The sequence below is a fragment of the Mixophyes fleayi genome, chromosome 1 (genome assembly GCF_038048845.1).
Source record: "Mixophyes fleayi isolate aMixFle1 chromosome 1, aMixFle1.hap1, whole genome shotgun sequence".
Taxonomy (NCBI): domain Eukaryota; kingdom Metazoa; phylum Chordata; class Amphibia; order Anura; family Limnodynastidae; genus Mixophyes; species Mixophyes fleayi.
In genome coordinates this window covers 336,681,197-336,701,223 of record NC_134402.1, presented here as the reverse complement: position 1 = coordinate 336,701,223, position 20,027 = coordinate 336,681,197, and the positions used below count along the sequence as shown (strand labels likewise).

At 41.8% G+C, this 20,027-nt stretch overlaps 1 protein-coding gene across 6 annotated transcripts in view; it reads right to left on the bottom strand.

Moving 5' to 3' along the window:
* The window catches only part of DEPDC5 (DEP domain containing 5, GATOR1 subcomplex subunit), a 90,350-nt gene that overhangs the window by 5,008 nt on the left and 65,315 nt on the right, over window positions 1–20,027 (bottom strand). For 3 of the 6 annotated variants that reach the window (XM_075215355.1, XM_075215370.1, XM_075215362.1), the window contains exons 27-41: window positions 17,966–18,126; window positions 17,755–17,872; window positions 8,916–9,083; window positions 8,621–8,840; window positions 8,401–8,522; window positions 8,205–8,304; window positions 7,978–8,040; window positions 3,757–3,887; window positions 3,597–3,680; window positions 3,107–3,239; window positions 2,900–3,008; window positions 2,479–2,709; window positions 1,307–1,476; window positions 1,005–1,176; window positions 90–150 (exon numbers count right to left, since the gene is read on the bottom strand). In XM_075215355.1, the coding sequence (XP_075071456.1) occupies window positions 90–150; window positions 1,005–1,176; window positions 1,307–1,476; window positions 2,479–2,709; window positions 2,900–3,008; window positions 3,107–3,239; window positions 3,597–3,680; window positions 3,757–3,887; window positions 7,978–8,040; window positions 8,205–8,304; window positions 8,401–8,522; window positions 8,621–8,840; window positions 8,916–9,083; window positions 17,755–17,872; window positions 17,966–18,126 (2,043 nt within the window). The remainder of the gene's footprint in view (window positions 1–89; window positions 151–1,004; window positions 1,177–1,306; window positions 1,477–2,478; window positions 2,710–2,899; window positions 3,009–3,106; window positions 3,240–3,596; window positions 3,681–3,756; window positions 3,888–7,977; window positions 8,041–8,204; window positions 8,305–8,400; window positions 8,523–8,620; window positions 8,841–8,915; window positions 9,084–17,754; window positions 17,873–17,965; window positions 18,127–20,027) is intronic. The other 3 variants (XM_075215376.1, XM_075215388.1, XM_075215382.1) reach the window with 3 other exon arrangements.

Sequence of the window (20,027 nt, the reverse complement as noted above, 5' to 3'; positions counted from 1 at the left end):
GAAGTGGAAAATGTTACAGGGGATGGTAGATACAGTTTAAAGTAAATGATGAAATATAATAATAATATGGTACAGAGTAAGAATATTACCGAGATGCGATCACCTCCTGGAACAGGTGCATCCGTTCCCAGTATGTCTCTGGTTCAAAACCTAAAACAGGAACAGATGATTGAAATAAAACGCCTCCATTTATTCCTCAATAATGGACAGCTTTATGCTTCCTCATCATCCTATAAAGTGATCAACTCTTTCATCAGTTACCACTTCAAAGACATTGATTTCTTAGTATGGCACAGTAGCAAAGCACTTAGGAGGAAAATTTGAGCCTTGTGTTTTATTCTAGAACATTAAGGGCCATTTACAAACTTCAAAATAAAAAAAGATGCGGGCCCTCACTTGCTCTTAAGTGTCCACCATGCCCGGTTCCCAGTCTCTGGAGCCACACCCCCTGAAGAGGGAGATACACATACATTTGCAGGTTTGTGGTTCCTTAGGTAAATGTACATGATGCAAACAGTGTAATCAGATCAAAGACCTGTCTATTTCATTCATTTCAGTTTTTCTCCTAAAATACAATAAACTCTCTTGAAACGGTATTCTCTCCCTGAACACAACTGGACTTAAACAATACCTCTAGTAGAGTTGTCAGTAATTAAATAAGTAAAACAATAAAAGGGTGGGGTTCAACTCTTTTACTAGCAGCTGAGAGAGCTGGATGGCTAAAAATTGTCACTTTTCCCAGCAATGACACTGCAGACAGAATGGGCACAATGCAACGCCAGGGCCATAGCTTCATAAGATCTGTATGGAACAGGCTTTCATAGATCTCTCTTGTAGATGGACAGAGTTTTTTCTCCAGTGTCAAGAGCTGGGGGTAATGTGTACTTATAGTTAGTAGCAGTTCATCTAGTTGTCTTTTAAGGATATTTAATGTGGGCGAGGGTGGATATGCTTAATTTTGACTACTTGATGCCTTAAAAAAACTCCACAATGGCATTACACACCCTCAAATAGATGGTCACTCTCAGCCTTTATCAAGCAGCTAATGTTGAGAGGAATGAAGAGCTGAGCACGCAGCGGGTCTCCATACAGATAACTCGGCAAAGCAAATGGACCTTCCAGAACAGGCACCAATAGGAAACCGCAGGAGGTGGCCTTCCTGTGCCAACCCTGAACCTGCAGGAGAAAGCAGTAATAGATGGAGAAAGACGACAAACAACAATGTTCAATACTGGAAAATAAATGAGAAATGGAAAAAAGTATAGCATGGGACAGAAGGTCTCTAGAGACCACAAGAAGTTCTCACCATCTCAAACAGCACAGCGGCGGTCACGGCCATCCAGTGTAGCTTGACCTCAAATGCAGCCGTTAGGGAGAAATTTCCATGGTAATAGCAGCTGCACCACTCCAAGCGGTCAGTACGGTTATTAACATCCACGTCTAAGGTTACTGTCCTCTGCTCTGGGACAGTAGCAGCTACAAGGAGCAAAGGGCAAGCAAGGTTGTGGTGAAATAAAAATGCAAAGACAATTGGACAAAAATGGAATGTGAAGACTGAAATCACTTAGAAAATTGAGATAGTAAATAGAAATAGTAAATAGGAAGGATTGAACAATATATAAAGATAAGATGGAGAATGCTACATGCACCTTACTCACTAAAGCATGCACTAAACCCAAGCACAGGTGCGAAATGGAAAACAGCCAATAAATGATTGACCAGTGATCTTAATGAAACATATGACAGGACTGATGCCAAAAGAAGACAATGGCAAAATTATATCCACAACAGGATCTAGAAACACCCAGGAAAAAGAGGGTGAAATGGGTAAAAGAGCTTGTTCCAGAGCTCTAGACAGATACAGTGCATGCAGGTTACATGATACCCGGCAGGGGAGGAGCTGTTGGAGGTGGGATTACAACCAGTTAATCAAGAGAGGAACCAATGATGTCACATGGACGCAGTAATGGTGCAGCCTTAATCCTTATCTGGTTACCTTTTGCTTTGATAGTTAGAGCAGAAAATAGACCATGTAGAAAGAATATTGATGAGGCATGAACCAGAGACCTGAGATATGCTAGATCACAACAGAAGCAGCCTTTAAAGCCAGCATATCAGACAGACAAAACAATATGCTACTTCACTCTTTTACAGTTTTATAGTATCTATCAATCGGAGCGAAACACTACTAAAAGATTTCACACCACCAATACTTTTCAAAGAACACATGTCCATAATCTTGCAAACTATCAACTTATTAACTAAGAAATCACTAAATGACACCAACTGCTGCTTGCTATAATAAAGTTGTCAAACTATTTGTAGGAGGGCCTTTCTTATTAGAACTATTTACAGTACTTAAAATGAAACACCCTTTTCAGCCATGACCCCTGATAATCAGGTCATGGATGGTCCACGGGAGATCATTCTCTTAGACCTGGCACTCCATCAGCTCCTCTGCCCTCTGCGGGCAGCTACCTAGCAGCGCTGCGGCCTGGCTCCTTCCTCCGAAGCTGCGACTGAAAGAACTGTGCCTACTTGCATAAGAGGCGGGCCGACTGGGCAACCAAGGCAACAGAAATGGTGGGATTTCTGAGTGTAGTAGCTCCTCTTCCACTAGTGCAACCTCAAACCATTTACGCTGAAAAGCCGTGAAATCCTCCATTGCAGCAGAATGCCATGGGCTGGGTTGTGTCAGGTTTGCTGTTGCTGTGAGAGAGAAAAGGCAGTCTGAGTGACTTCTATGAAACAAAACAGATGTACACTGATACAGTCACCGTAAACATGTACAACCTCACACAACATCAAAAATATACTGTGCTTTTTTTTTTTTTTTTTTAAAACTAGCTTCTCTAGACAGCATTGGATCTCTAGACAGCATTGCAGACTTGTTACTCACCTCTCTCAGGTTCCTTTTCAGGAGGAATCCTGTATAAGTAAAATCCATAGATGAAGGTTCTAAGCGTTTCTCCGGAAGCATGTGTGATATATTGATCATCCAGCATCTTCTACAAGACACAGAAAAAGTGCAGATGCAATAAAGATGGGACATAGTGACATACTTGTTGGCAACTTAGTTTTTAAAGATGGCAACCAAGTTTCTAACCTGCATGATGTCCATGGCCATCACCTGGCTTTGCACCCAGCTTATGTTATTCACCAGCCAATGCACAACCTCAGCACTAATGAAGCAGCATGGAGGAAGGCCCTTTTGTTCAGACAGCAGGGGAATACCTGTACTGCATAAAGAACACCAATTTGACAACTCACACTTGCATGCTTTCCACCATACAGCATTTTATCACCCTTACCATTGCAAACATGTTTGCCCAAGTATGGTACAGTATCTATGCAAGCTAAAATATAAATACACAAATGCTATTTCCTAAAACTGCTCTTAAATTGTGGTTAAATCACACAGGAAGCCTAGCTACCTGTCAAGTAGGATTTTAACACATTCACAGAAAATAAAATATGGAGGCCTCTGACACTATGGCTAATTCACATTATGATTTCTTGCCCTGTAGCTGCCCTTTTGTTCATTTTTTCTAGTAATCCTATTAAATAACAACTCTCCTTTCCCCTTTGGCACCTACGTTGGGTGTTTCATAGCCTCCAGGATTTCACTTAGGCTAGCACTGGAAGGAAGATTGCTTGGTCCACTGGACACCTGTGGCACACTAAGAGAGAGAGAGTGAGTTAGAAATTAATTTAATCAGTGCCAAAGTCAAACAGAATACCACTAACTGTCCATACCTTGACTCCGCTGAAGGAAGTGGCTGCTCTACCATGTTACCTCCTTGACTCGGTGCTCTCTCTGGTGGGGCATTGTTTGCCAGAGCATTGTTCCCATCAGTATAAGGGGAAACTCCCTGGTCAACAGAAACCTGACATAGAAGAGAGAGTTTTCACTTTTAGGATATGGGGTTGTGCAAAAGGATTATGAAAACAGACTTACCACCACTTAATCAAAAAAATACTTAAACACAATTACAGCATAGGATACAACCATGGTATGATTGTTTTTATTGTTTACAGACTACGACAGTATACAAAGGTATCTCTTGTAAGTGGTACTAAATAAATAGAGGTTATGCAGCCTACAAATGCTACCCAAGCTAACACATAGCACCAACTACAGCACACTTTCTGTAACACAATGCCATTATATTACATTTCAGATTCCCTTCCTCTATCATCAGGTAATGTCCATCCACTACTTCTTGCTGAGGGCAATCTAGACCCATACATCCCACTGCAGAACTTATTGTCTAATAGACATTATTAATATTGACTAACAGAGTGCACGCCATATAAACCAATGATTGATAAATGGTTAATGCTTAAAATGTAGTTATTTTATAAAGTATTATAGTAGAAGTACTTACCCCTGATTATCTAGTAGGGCTCAGGATAAATCTAGCAGCCTTATGCTGCAGCTCTGTTACCCATTTATGAAAACAGGAGTACAGGGGTGCAGGGGTGCAGGGGTGCAGGAACGACCCCATTCTGGGAGGCCCTGTAGATGGGCTGCAACAACTATTATTATTATTATTAATTTTTATTTATAGGGCGCCACTAGGTGTCCGTAGCGCCGTACAGGGACAAACAAAATTACAATACGAGGTGAGACAGCACAGTACAGTAAACAATAAGCACAGTAACTCAGTGAGCTAAAACCACAGCTAGAGGGGCGGGGGAGGGGAGATGGGAAGGTCCGCCTACGACGGAGTCAAAGAGGGAAGGCACGGATGACAGGGAGACCCCCAGAGGGGAGAGGAGGGAGCGAGAGGAGGCGGAGGGGGGAGAGGGTCCTCAAGGAGGAGGGATAGGTAGCTGGAGAGCAGAGTTAAAAGTGTTGAAGACAGGAGGAGAGATGACCTTGCTCAAAGGAGCGTACAACCTATGATGGATTAGAGGGCTCAGTGGAGCTAGTGTGGAGAGGGGGCTGGGAGATTTAATATCTAACCTCTAGATCTCTGCTTTAGGTTCTAGGGGCTAATTCCAAGCCAAAAATCTGCTCTGTGAAGCTGTTAAGCTGCTGACCTGTGGTCTGGCTTTCTGCTGTTGTAGCTGGAGCTCTCAGGGTTGCAGTGTAGTGATTTGCCCCCTGGGACTCCCTGTATTGGAACCCCCTCTGGTAGTACAATCTAAGAGTAACCAGCAAAGAGGTGCTGCAGCAACTACACACACAACCCAGAAGGAAGCGATTCTAGGTACCAGTGAAGGAGATTGGTAGTGGCAGTGACTATTCTTATAATTGAGGTTACCATGTTGCTGCACAGTTGATAGTAATTGAGTGGCTGATTTAGACAAGCAGCTCCAGTAGGAGTGATCACTTACAGTAATTGAAACCCTACACAATCTATATGCAACAAAGTAAACCCTTTGTAGTTTGTATTTTTTAACATGCTCTGTTTTCTGTCGGATGGTGTTTAACTCCCTTTATGTCTTTGTTCCACAATGACTTTGGGGATAAGGATTTATTGTTGCATAAAAAGAAAAAAAAAATACCTTCCTACAATTTTAGAGATTGTAGGAAAAGAATGACAAATCATTTTTTGCAATTTTAGTATGCAAATTAGTATTTGGATTTGATACAGCAGAAAATAATTTGTCATTCTCACAAATCCTAATATATGGACTAAGAATCTAGAATTTTGTATTGTCGTGCCTTCACCATTTCAGTAGCCATTCTGTAGACAGTTTCAAATAATGCCCCTCCACCCTCAAGTCCAGGACTGCAGAAATGTACATAACAACTAAGGTGAGGTCTTACCAATAGGCAATATAACCCATCTTTTTGCCAACTACTTGAAGAAGCAATAGGACAGATCTCTGTGTAAATCAACATAGGTTAATTGGCTTCTGACTCAATTTACCCTAATGTGAGTGTGTCTGTGTGGTAGTATATATAGACTGGGCAGACACTCATGTGAATGCTTAAATATTCTCTGTAAAATGCTGTGCAATATGTAAGCACTATATAAATAACTGTTAATAAAAAAATAGTAAAATAAATAATGCCAATCCAAAGGCTTCTTATGGCTGGGGAAGTTAACATCATTAAAATGAATACGCTCCCAAAACCTTTATACTTGCTGCAAACGCTCCCTTATCCACATCCCTCCAAGATATTTAGGTGATATTCAGAGGCTAGTCCGCAAATTTGTTTGGGCAGGGAAGCCTCCCAGATTTAAACACAATGTTCTCTACAGACGGAAAGCACAAGGGAACCTGCAACTGCCCTTATTCTCAAAATATCATCAGGCTGCACTACTTAACTGGGTGCTAGAGTGGTCGAGAGCCTCGGAGTCTATACAATGGGTTGGGATTGAAGGTCACTCGATGGGACTCCCCCCTACGGTCTTCCCTGGCTACCCAAACTGGAATATATCTTGTCCCCAAATATTCCCGCTCACACCTCTGTCCTTCAAACCAGACTTCCCCCCCTGGACTATCTCTTAACACCTTCAGGTCATGGTCTGACCGGGCAGTGGTCAGCTGATCCTATTTATGCCTTCCCGGTCCTGCAATGAAAATTGGGCTTATGCTCTTCTGACTTTTGGTTATACCTGCAAACCAGACAATACTTGCATACTGCAGTTACCTGCCTGGGGTAGGAAGACCCCTATCTAGCTTTTAGGGGCTGCACTGGGCCTCCTAACCATCAAAATACACGATTTCTATTATCTTTAACACGCTCATCAATTGCTTTGTCTCCCTTCCAGGGTATGCCGAATCTTGGGACAAGGATTTAGGAAGGACCAATCGTGGACAAATACCTTCTTGTTTAGCATAGCTAGTTCCACTAGTCTTTCGGGGGGTGAGACGCAGTTCAAGGTCCTCTGGAGATGGTACCAATTCCCGTTCTAGTTCTGTAAAATGTTACCGGGTATCTCGGGGACCTGCTGGAGGTGCAGTTCGGGGTTGGGCACTCATCTGCATATTTGGTGGAGCTTCCTGATGCTGACCCCCTTCTGGAGCCAGGTGTGCAAATTCTCAACAGAAATCCTAAGACGTCTGGTACCGGAAGGTCCTGGGATCTGGTTATTGAATGTCTCTGACATCTCAATATCCCAATATAAGAAATAATTACTCAGACATTTGAGCAACATAGCATTAGCTGTAATTCCAGTACAGTGGAGGTTAGCCGCCCCCCCCAGCATGGGAGAATGGTTTGGGCGACTAGACCTGTACATTGCTATGGATAACCTCTTAGTTTCAAACCCAAAGCGATTTACTGAGGTCACAGCCATGTGGTTCAGCGGCTGGAATTTAAGGAGACACCTTCCTACAGGTCAATCATGACACGTACTTAATCCCAGGTCATCTCCTAAGGCCATTCTGACTGGGCTCGATGAGCAGTATGGCAACCCCCACCAAGCCGCCATGCCCCTCTTAACAAAGAGAGAGCTCCTACACACTTCCGGGAAGCCCTGGAGACCCCCCGTGCCCCCTCCCCTACTTGTTTTTTCTTTATATAACTTTTTTTTGTCTCTGAATGTCTAGATGTACTGGTTACATTTGTTACCACCTCACTAAAGAAAGATTCCAAGATAAATAATGCCCGACTGTTTGGCCTTTTCAATAAAATGGTTTCCAGGCTCATTTCTTTAATGTATGGAAAAATGCAGTTGACATATGTAAAATGTGCATTCCCATGCAAGAAAATATTAACACATACCAAGTAGGTTCTGTGAGGTCAATGCAGCATGCAAATATGCATTGTGTATACATATTAACTAGATGAAGTAAACACAGTGAACATGCTCTTGTGCAGACACACAAAACCAGATGCAAGGAAACCGATTAGTGATGTAGAGTTATACGTAATGCTGAAAATACATTTTTCTCTTAAGTTAGTGGCAGACATTACACTTCCAAATGCAATAGCCAAGCTAATTAGACACATGTTCTAAGTGTCACAAATACCAGTCCATGTGCTGTCAAGCTTCTGTTCACTCAAACACTGACCTGTGGGTTGAAGGATGGTGCGGTGCGTGGACTGCGAACAAAATCCATAAAGAAGGCCCCGTCCTGAGAGGGAAGCGATAGTGCAGACAAAGGCATAAAGACAGGCAGAGACAGATTGAACTGACTTCCAAACGTTTGAAGGACACGCAAGGTTTGGGAAATACAGATTGACCAAGAGTCCCCAAGCAGTGGATGTAGGATTTATATCTTCTATACTATCTCCTCACCTTACGAGGGCTGTCCACATAGGTTGGAGTGATGACAGCGTCTGAGGCCTGACTTGACGCTTTCCCAGCATGTACTAAGGCTTGCTGTTCCCCCAAGCCCCTGAAAATACATTGTACAGTTACTTTTCCCTCTCCTCATGTAAACTTGTCGATTAGGGAAGTTTTGATTTTGGAACTGGGTATTGGATCGTCTTACTTGTGATTTGCTTCCATCTCTAGCAGAGCTGAGAGTGCAGAGGTTCCTTTCTTTCCTACTGGAGGTCCAGGGGGTTCTGGTGGGTGAGGAGGGAGCTGCAGTCCTTTCATACCTGCTCCTTTCTATGAAGACAGAAAAAAAATAGCATATACATAAAATAGAATATCCTAGTCATAAAAAGTTGCATGAGTGCATGACACTGGAAACAATCATGAACTACCCGAATCATGCGGTCTGATCGGTGACGTCTACGGATGCGGTTCAGCCCCTCCACAAATCGCAAGAAGCCATCCAAAAGCTGTGCTTCCTCTTGCTCAGATCTGGGACGATCTCCATACAGGTCACACCTTTGCTCCCCCTCAGTGATGCGCTTGGTCGGTCCCACGCATGAGGGGAGGAGAAGGAACCGAGTGCGCCAGAACTTCAAGGACTCAATCAGGCTGAATAAGATCAAATGATTAGATTAAATGTGTATGATAGACAATGTACATGCCGTTTTCATATGCATGAGCTACCTAAAGTCTTCAGAGCCAGCAGAGCAGATGTACTGATCCAAATAGTTCCACTTGTAGTCCTCCAGACGCTCATGGGAGAATTCTACCCAGCTAGACACAAAGTCGCAGTCAGAGTGCGAAGGACACAAGTTGTAGGTGTAACTGATCTGGGCTGATTCGTATGGATATCTAAGAAGTGAGGAAAAAAAAGTATATGTTTCATCCACACATTACATAACTCATGGACCTATGGTATTTTGGTTTTACTTCAATAGTAGAGCAATTCTGTACACTGAAAAAAACAACAAAAAAAAAAACATGTAAAAAAGGTGGTTATTTTTGTGGAAGTCCCTGAACTTAACAGTGCGCTCTACTAAACTTATGCCCATAGTTTGAGTTCAGCGTATACTTGGGTCCATTTGTACATCTAAGCTCAGTACACTAAGGGCAAGCAGACAAGTCAACCACGCCCCTTAAAGAGCTGCCCAAGTTTGACTTGCACATATTTTTAAGATATGTGCAAGTCAAATATGAGATATGTCATGCTTGCTGAGGAAATTGGCTTCCCAATACTGCAGAGATTGCTGGAACATACCTTTTCCACCCAGTGCATAGTAGTGGTCTCTTTTATCACTAGGGTGACATCACTAGCAGCTCAGAGCTCGAGAACATTTATGGGGAGAGCTTGGGACTAAGGTTCCTGTAGTCAGAGGTTCAGAGTTAACGGTCACCATTCCAGTAAGCTGGCATCTGTGGTCTTGATGGTCATGTCCCAGATGGAAAAGAGATTTTGTTTCTTCCACCACCAAAGATGGGACCGACAGGTCTGCAGCAACAGTTTGAAGAATTGTGTCTACAAACAAGGGCTGGACAATTTTGGCTAGAATTTTGCTCTGTAAAATCCAGGAGTAGAAGTATGCAAATTGCAATGTTTCGAAAGAAGATGCAATTTTCATGTAATGGAGAACTGATACTTGTTTGAGCCTTAAGGACATGGAGATATGCATCTTTTATGTCCATGGAGGCGAGAAAGTCTCACTTCATACCACTGATGGTAGATCTTAAAGACTCCAAGCCTGATTCATTAAGGAAAGTAAAGCAACAAAAATGAGTAACTTTGCACCTTGGTAAAAACATGTTGCATTGGAGGGGGAGGTAAGTTTAAAAAGTAATGGCAGATTTATAGTTGGGCTAGGGCCTGTTTCAGATCAACTTTATATTTCAGTGTACAAATAAAACTATCAAGTATTTGTGTGCTACACGAAAAAAACAGCCAGTATTTATCTTATGTGCAAAGTAATAAACTAATTTGCACCTCTTGCATTGTAACATGGTTTGTCCAGTAGAAAACTTGCTCAATTCTTTGCCTTATTTTCCTTAATGAATCAGGTCGCAGATGAGTGTTTATGGATTACAGATTCAACATGTGCCGAAAAGTCAGGTTTGGTTTTTGTACTAGCATTAGGTATCAGTAATACCCCAAATCCTCTTGCTCTTTAGGGGCTGGGGCAATCACTCCTGATGACAATAGGGATTGGATGGCCTCCTGAAGTGCCAACCTCCTTATCTCTAAAGGATTAGTAAGACAAAATGACTGGGTAGAGACCAAATCAGGTCTAAGATATAACCTTTTTCTGTGATGCCTCTGCCATGTCCAAAGAAGATCTGATCCATTGGTTCTAAAATAACAAAAAGATGGGTTCCCCCCACAGACTTTGATGGGTTGGGGAAGGAACCTATCATGCGGTCTTCAGCAGGCTTGGGAGCTGGACATTTGCCAGAGCAAGCCTGCTTGTTCCTTTGGCGACCATCCTGCAGGGCAAAGGAAGATCCTCTTGTTTTCCCAAAGTATGAAAGTACCAAAATATCTGGGCCTTAGGTTTTGGAGCATTTACAGAGAGGAAAGAGCTAGTTTTGGATAGGATAACACCTGCATGGAGGACCGCATGACCCAAATACTCTGACACTTCCCTCACTTGGTTCACCAAGGACAACAAGTTCTGATATTGGGGTATTTGATTGTAAATCCTCACCAATATGCATAGCCCACTTATCTACCACTTTGTTTACATAATCGTACACTATAATGGGTGTAAGCAATGTGTCTGCCGCTGCAAAAACAGACTTCAGAATCACCTCACATTTCGGTCCATGCTGTCTTTAATAGAAACAGCATTTGCAACTGTGGTGAAGTTTGAAAGGAAGGTAATGTGGACATTCACTCTGGGTGGAATTTTCTAGTCTCCTCTTCAGAGAAGGGGTAGTTAAGGCGAAACCTGTTAGGCACTTGTATATCTGAACAGGTTTTTGCCAGGCTTTACCCAAAAGCTCAAATAATTGTGGAGAATATGGGAAAAAAATTGTATGTCTATTCTTTGTTTTAAACAAAGAGACATACAGAACCCCAGGCTCCTCTGGATGATGAAGGTTAAAGGTCTGTTGAACAGCTAAAACCAACTACTCGACAACCCGTTTGGTCCTCAAAAACTGTGTCTCCCAGAACCTCACCCTCTTCCTGAGTGAAAAAGTCTCATTAGGAACCCCTAGGGAAATTAACCTGGCCGATGCATGGTGCTTGCGAGGCTTCTGGGCTGAATGTTTCCAGCATTCTCTCCAGCGAGGAAGACTCTCGAGTCAAGCCTTTGACCGATTTTTCCACTTTACAGATCCTAGGTATTTCCCAGCTCACAGTTGTGAGTTTCAGTGACTTTTGAGGCAACCCTTCCTGTGTAGGGGGGTTAACTGTTTTAGTTTCTAAGTGGCGGGTGGGAGGGGGGGGGGGGCGTGTTAAGAGGGACCAAATGTCCATTTGGCAATTTTGCCTAGCATTTGGAGAGGGGAAAATACATAAACAGATTTTTCACCAGCAGACATAAATCTGGAACTGGTCCCCTTATCGGACATGATGACAGATAAACAACAGGGAGTATGGCTGTATAACACAGTCTTCAAAGAGAAAGTAAACTTTCCCGTGTGAGGAGAAGCCTGCAAGGAGGAGGTACCAGAAGTAGGGTTATGTATCTACTCCCATGGCCCAGTCCGAACACAACACTCTTAGAAGTCAGGTTACCTTAAGATATCTGTCCCTATTGAGGCCTGCTGTAATAGGAGCCCCCACCTGACCTCTTCAAGGCCTCCGGAGAACCTGACCTGACCGGAACTCAATTTTTTAAACTAAGTGCCTACTCCAGTGAGTCATCTATAACTCCAAAGTTAAGTAGAAGATAGAGAAAGACTGTTTCACCATGAGGATATGAATGGATTCTTTACTGTGAAGATGGTTAAGCTGTGGAATTACTTACCACATGAGGTGGTGATGGCAAATTCAGTAACAGAATTTAAAATGGATTTAATGCTTTTCTTAAAAGAAATAGTATCTGTAGCTATAATTACTAAATTACACCATGTGGGCAATTGATCAGGGGAATTTATTCAATTGCCATTTTTGTGTTCAAGAAGAATTTTTCTCCCTCTATGTAACTGCTAACTATGTATACTTTAAATTAATTTTAAACATTTTTAAACACAAGAAAGGAAAGTTGTCACACAGCTGCATTATGAGAGGTTTATCTTTCTCTGCTAATGGCTGTTTGTTCATGGAGCAGGGATGGGGTGAAACAGAAGCATTTGTGGTGATTATAATAGCTGGGACCACTCCTTGGTGTATTGTGGGTGCCTGGTTGCAGTAACTAACACATAGGAGTGAGGAAAAGGTCAGAGAATCTGTAGGTACTATTTAAATAGTATATGAACAACAGAGGATTTGTATACATACTTCAAATCCCTTTCTCTGAATCCATTGGTAAATAAGTGGGGGTACAGAGTGTCCTCCAGAACTTTAAGAAAATATTAAACTTTGCTCCTCCCTCCTCTATATCCCCATTCTGCAGGGACCTCAGTTATTTTCTTAACAAAAACCGACATAACAGAACCAGAAGAAAAATAAAACCAAGAGTGAGAAACCAACAACACCCCTAAAAAAACTAGAATACTTGAGCTTGGAATGGCAATTGAAAATGTTGAGCATCTCCAAATGGATTCAGAGAAAATGAGATAACTTAAGTATAAAAATTTTGTTTGCAATTATCCTATTGGGGGACACTGGTAACATAGGGATGTTCCAAAGATGCTGCTTCAGGTGGGTCTGCTCACAATGTCATAGTGCAGAGCACCTTTCAACCATCATCCTTAGATGCAAAACCATTGAACCTGAAGCTCTGTGCCTACTACAAAGCACTCACGGATCCTTCACTTTATAAAAAAAACAGGTATTCCTACTCCAAAGTAACTGTGATGAATTGCAGAAATGATCTATATGGCTATAGTCTTATAGACACCAGCCAAACTCGTCTAGAAGTATCATAGAGGACCAGAGCATCATAAATCTTCCGACATACTGTATATCTTAATGCCCTGACAACATCCAGTAATTGGGATGATCCCTCTTTGTCTGAGTACAGATTGTGACTCCAAAGCCTGAATCATAATGTCCCTATTTAAATAGAATTTAGAAACTACCGTAAGTTGAAAGGATGCTTTCGTATGAAGAAGGGCTCTACCTTCATGAAAAGTCAGATAGGGAGATCTTTAAGATCCATGGGCCTGATTCATTAGGGAAAGTTAAGCAATAAATTAAGAAATTGAGTAAGTGTTCTTACTTAAGTTTTCTGGACAAATCCATTTTGCAATGCAAGGGGTGCAAATTAGTTTATTATTTTGCATATAAGGAAAATGCTGGCTGTTTTTTCATGTAGCACACAAATACTTGATAGCTTATTTGTACACTGAAATTTAAAGTTCATCTAGGAAAAAAAGCCAGTATTTAACTTATGTGCAAAATAATAAACTAAGATGCACCCCTTGCATTGTAACATGGTTTTGTCCAGGAGAAAACTTAAGTAAAAAAAATGAGTACTTTCCCTAATGAATCAGGCCCTTTAAGAGTCCCCAGTTCCAACACGCTCAAGGCTGGAAATGGCTAAAAGGAAAATAGTCTTCAATGTGAGAAATTTGAGATCTAGGGTTTTCAGTGGTTGACAAGGCCTTCAAAACACCCAAGTTCAAGATCAAAAGGGCTAAAGGAGGACTTTATGGTGGTCTTAAATGTGTCACACCCTGTAAGAAATTCTGCACTTCTGGTATAACTGCTAGCCTAGAAGAAAACAAATAGTGCAGATATCGGAACCTTGAGCAGACTCAGTTTCAAACCATCATCAAAGCCATCCTGTAGGAACAAAAGGAGATGGGCAACTGGAAAGTAATCAATGGAAACTTCATATTTTCACACAAAGAACCATAGGTCTTCCATGTGTTTTTGATGAAATAGGTTTCCTGGCCCTGAGCATAGTCTCAATCACTATGTCAGTTGCGTTAAGTCCAGATGGTGAAACGGTACCCGGTTTAACAGATCTTTCTATAGGGGAAGATACCACGGCAGGTCTACAGACATCCTGAGAATGTCAGTGTAGCATGAATGCTTTGGACAGTCTAGTCCCTCTCTCTTTTTATCTTTCTGAAAATGAACAGCAATTTAGATTAACCCCCATGGAACCATCTTGGCTATCATGTTGATGTGGTGCTAACCCCTTCTGATCAAAATCTGCTGTAAGATTGATGTACGCCACTGTAGTGGCGGTGTCTAACTGACCATTAACTCTAGGACATTGATCGGAAGCTTGGCCTCTGCCAGGAACCAGAGACCCTGAAACCAGTTAAGAACAATGACCTCCAAGGTCCTGAAGACTGGTGTCTTTCAACACAATTGTCCAGATCCATATGACAAGTGAAAGGCTCCTGTTGAGGTTGTTGACCTTGAACAACTTGAGGAACAAGCAACGCATCCTCAGATATAAAGAATCTGCTGTGTTCAGGTGAAAATTAGACCTGCTCAATTTCGAAAAGAGTTCCATCTGCAAAGCTCTTGATGAGACCATCTTCTCCATATTCTTCATAAAGAACAGCACAGATTTCCATTTGCGAGCCCTTACCAGTCTGTGTAACATGTAGATATTGTCTTCTGGAGAAAACTCTCTCTGCTATCAGGTATCCAACAACCTTTTGTTTTTTGAACCAAAAATAATACACTGTGAAGACACTCACAGCAGGCCTGTAGTGACTAGGTGGTCTTCTGAGGAGATCTATGATATATATCCCTTCACCCAGGAATTTGTAGAGGACTTGAACCACTGACCCAGGCAGAAAAGCAGATGGACCCTCAGAACAGCTGCCATTTCTTGCCGAAAAATGCCTATTTTCTCCTGTGCTGTCCTCCCCTTGGGGCACATGACTTTATCTTAGCACTCAAGATTTTCATCTACCGACAATGTAAAAGGACTGAAACGGAGGGCTTTGTGCCTCAGGAAAAATAACTAGCAGGAAGGACCTCTTTCCATCCATTCCCTGGCTAATGCTCTTATGCAGCTCCTGACCAAATTAGATATCACCAGAGAAAGGCAAAGGTTCCAGAGTCTTATTAGACTCTGTATCTGCCTCCCAAGCCTTGAATCTTATTGGACTCTGAATCCGCACTCCCATACTTTGAGCCCGAGAGTTCAACAAGCTGAAACAACAAAAGTCAAATTGTAGCTCCTATGAGACCAGCATTCAGAGCTGCATCCCCCAACAATTCATACGCATTTCGGATGTGTTCGACCAAAGACACTTATTCAGACCTAGGCCTCACTGACTGCAAACCCTCTAGGAGCTGATCTGACCACTTTATCACAGACTTGTTGACCCAAGCAAAAGCTAAGATGGGTCTAAGAGAAGCCACTACATAAACAGTACAGTGCATAAGGGCAGCGGCACTCAAGGGTGGAAGAGTGGTGGCCTTGGGCAATCGAGCTAGAGTGGTGCATCCATCTTTCCATTTATCGGTATCCCCTTTAGGCAGAACATAAAGGTTCACTAAGCTGCGGCTAACATAAAATTTCCATTCCATGCTTCACAGCCACCCGTTGTATGTCAGCATACAACGAAATGCGTTGGATTTATCTGACATATTTATGTGCTTTTTGCACCAAGTGCTCACCCCTAATTTGACACCACTGAGCTTCCATCCAGTACAACATCAACCGGAGTGAAGAATCGACGCGTGTACTCATGAGCACCAATCCCGGGTGGGGACCAAGCAACGGGAGGAGAAAAAGGTAGCAGCAATTGTGTATAAAGCCCATATTGTACATATGGATGTAAGTGCACTTGTTTTTATTAAGAATAAATGGTTTAATGGTCCTTAAATTTATATGCAGTATTTTGAGAATCAAGCATCAATGTAAAGGGATACTGTAAAACATGGGTTGCACATCAATAGGTCAGGACACACAAGTTTTCCTAGAAGGTACCAACATGGCTATTTAATATCAAACGAAATATGATTTCAAAAACTCACAAATCATAGAAGTATTTTTAATGACTAATTTTCAACACAAGTACTTTTTCTGTTTAACTGTATATTACATGTAGCTGCTTTTAAAGCTTATTCTGGTAATGACTGGTAATTTTAATTGAAAATTAAAGTTACATTCTATATTATTTTATCTATGGTGTTTTCCAATTAAATGACTTAATTCTCCTTTTTCTTTTTGCATGTAAAGTAATTAGACTTGAGAAAAAGCACCTTCCCCATCATACATAAAGAAACAAAATATGATAAACACAATTTACAAATTCTATCCCTAGGGGGAAGATATATCTATATTATTTTGATTATATAACAAAAACTATGTACAAGCTAGACTGGTGCAGTATTTTCTCTCTCTTTTTTCTATCCCTTTTATGTATAATTGAAGTGCATGACACGTGCCTATGGTGGTTATATGTATATTGTAAAAGTATCAGCTACAATTACTGTAAATCACTTTGGCATATTTAGATACACCCAAGTTCTGAATATCTAGAAATAGATTTCTAGAAATAGAACTGGGTACCTGTGAAACAAAATAACATCTATATCAGCATGCATTTATCATGTTACATAAGGAAGGGGTACGTTTGAGGTGGCAACATTGCTTGCAGTATAAATCAGAGTATCCACTCACATATAGTTCCATTTTGCAAATAAAATACACAGGAACAATTTTCGTATATTTTTATGTAGAACTCAATACCTGTGGAAAGTAAAATACTTATATCATTTAACTTGAAGACTAGAACCTAGTTGTTGTATGGGTTTAAATATTTCTGGGAAGGGCTGGAACTCCCTCGTGGGGTCATTAGGCAGCAGCTGAAACAGACTACCTTTGCAGTCTTTGCACCCTACTGTCTTTTTGCTTTTTAAACCTATTTATTGAAGAAGCTTTTATATACATACTAAGAGTGAACATATTACAACAACAAACAGGATTGTGTATTCTTTGGTTTTTCTATGTAAAACTGGGAGGAGAGGGGCAGTGCTCAAAATCCGCAGTAGGGACAGAACAGGTCCCTACTGCGGATTTTGAGCACTGGCCCTGTATAGACGTTGTTATTATGCTATGCATAACCAGGACCATGGAACCTTACTGTAAGGTGTCTTCTCACATATAAGAATGATAAAACTTCAAAGCTATCTAGACTTTCTTTACTTTTTGTAGTCTGTACAATGCAATCAATTGCACATAATTATGCAACTAAAAATACACTGGCCCTAAATAACTAGATTGCCTGTTATCATTAAGATCATTTCTACATTATACCTCTATCTATAGAATATTAAAGACAGCACCTCTGAGCAACAAATGAACCACACCATTATGATATGTCTGGTCTGATATGATCAATACAAACCTTAACCATCCCCATTTATTGTTCATCCACTTTCCTAATATGGCTCTCTAAACACAATTCACATTGACATGTTTTATAGATATCATTCTCTTACTTTGGCAAATATCTTGTAACCGTGATTATTTTGTCTTTGCAGGTCACCTTGTGAAACGTACGGCCCATACTAAGCCAATACTGATTTTCTTCTTCCGGGCGGTTACAGGACACCAATCCTAAGCAAGGACAGATCAGAAATTATACCAGTGTTGTGCTAGTTTAAGACACCTGAACGCAAGAAACAAACTGATAAAAAAAAAAGTCTGTACCTCGTCTATAGAGAGGACTGCTGCTGAGTGGAGGTGGAGCGGAGGAGATGGCTTTCGGTTGTTTTGGCTGAACAATAATTTGATAGCCCTGCATGAGACGCTGACATATAAATTCTTCAAACACTTGTTGTGCTGTCATCTGAGCACCATCCTCATCACGCCTGTGAGACACAAAATAAAATTAAACTTTACATAGCAAATGACTTCCTCACCTACCGTACATACATAATTGGTGCTTGAAACTGTAAGTTGACTCCTAGTCCATTTTAGGTAGCGCCTTAAAAGATTCTGCACTGCTGTTGCTAGGTTTACCTTCCCCTCCTCCCCACACATACTGGGGAGAAATATTTTAACTAAATCGCTGGTGCAGTGTGTCTTGTGAACCTATATTTCTGTGTGTATGTACATGTAAAAAGTATGTATAAAAATAAGACACACTCACCCGGTGGTCTAGTAGGGATCTGGGGGGTCCAGCAGTGTCAGATTGCCCCACCTTTGGTCCCAAGTTCAGGACGAGAGAGCGGCAGTGCCAGAGACATTACTGTCTCTTCAACAGTGTTCTACGGAACCCTGAAGGAGGGTTGTCTTTGGGAGAGCCCAGTTATATTAAACTGTAAAGCAAGAGGTTCTCCTACTAGCCCTGGACGGGTTCTTTTAAGCTCCAAAGGTGCACTGCAAAAGGCAAAGGTCCGCAGTGGAGCTCAAAGAACTTGGCTGCACCCCTGAGATCTGGTTCAAAACCTCCTTGAGCCGAATTCAGCTCTAAGGTGATGCTAGAACCAAAGGACAAAGCTCTGGAAGTAAGTATGGGTGGGAGGTCTACAGGTATTTTCCAGCGAAGAACTACTGTTCTTTACGGAGATAATATTTAATCATTCACATTAGTTTCTGCCACAATGGACCTTACATTCTATATCCACTACTACACAAGTACATACAAACATTAGGGTTAATTTTATCCGAAGCCAATTAACCTTCCAGTATGTTTTTCGAGTGTGGTTGGAAACCCAAACAAACAGGGAGAACATACAAATGTACTTGTGAAAAATTACTAACTTCAAGTGGTTTATATATGCACTTAAAGGATCAGCTTTTCTAAGAGCTGCAGTATATGAGCCAATAATAATCATTACCACCAAGCTCCTACTCGTTACTATGAGACCTCTGTCTATGCTATGTTCCTGTGTCTAATCACACACTTTTGCCCCAGGGCTGTCCTGCATCGAGCCCACCATCCTGCTTCAGAGTTCTGCCAACTACCCAGAGTGCTGATCTATAGTAAATAGTTGGGAGGGATTCAGCCAGAACAACCAGCACAGAGGCACTGCAGCAACAACATATTGTGTAAGAAGCAAAAACAGTTCCAGGTCCCTGGTGGTGGCAGCTATTACCCTACTGCAGCTGACACCCCGTAGGAGCACATTTGACATTCTGTTTCAGTGATTGGCTGGTTTGGGCAAGCCGTGCCAGTAGGAGCACTCTGTAATAACCTGTTACCGACAACGAGTGTGGCATATCGGAGTGGCTATGTATTACTTTAAAGGTTATCACTACAAGGTTTATAGGATAGAGGCTTCAAAATAAGAGGATTTATGTACTTACGTTAAATCCGTTTCTCTGATTCCGTCTGGGGGACACTGCTTACCATGGGTTGAGGAGGGGAGCACGGGAGTTGGCACCTAGCTAGTTAAGTTTAGCACTGCTGACAGACCCCTCCCCTCTACAATCCCCCTGCCTCTTCCTGTTCAGTTAATTAAAAAGCCCAAGGAGAAAAGGCCAATCAAACAAGAGCACACAGAAGAAAAGCAGAAGGGAGGGATTGCAGTGTCCCCCAGACAGAATCAGAGAAACGGATTTAACGTAAGTACATAAATCCTCTTTTCTCTTTCATCCAGTCTGGGGGACACTGCTTACCATGGGGACGTTCTAAAGCAGCTCCCTAAGGGTGGGACCACTCTGAAAGCCCCGCTCATAGAGCACTACGAGTGAAATTTGCATCCGCAGATGCAAATACATTAAACTGATAACATTTTGTAAAGGTGTGGACAGAGGACCAGGTGGC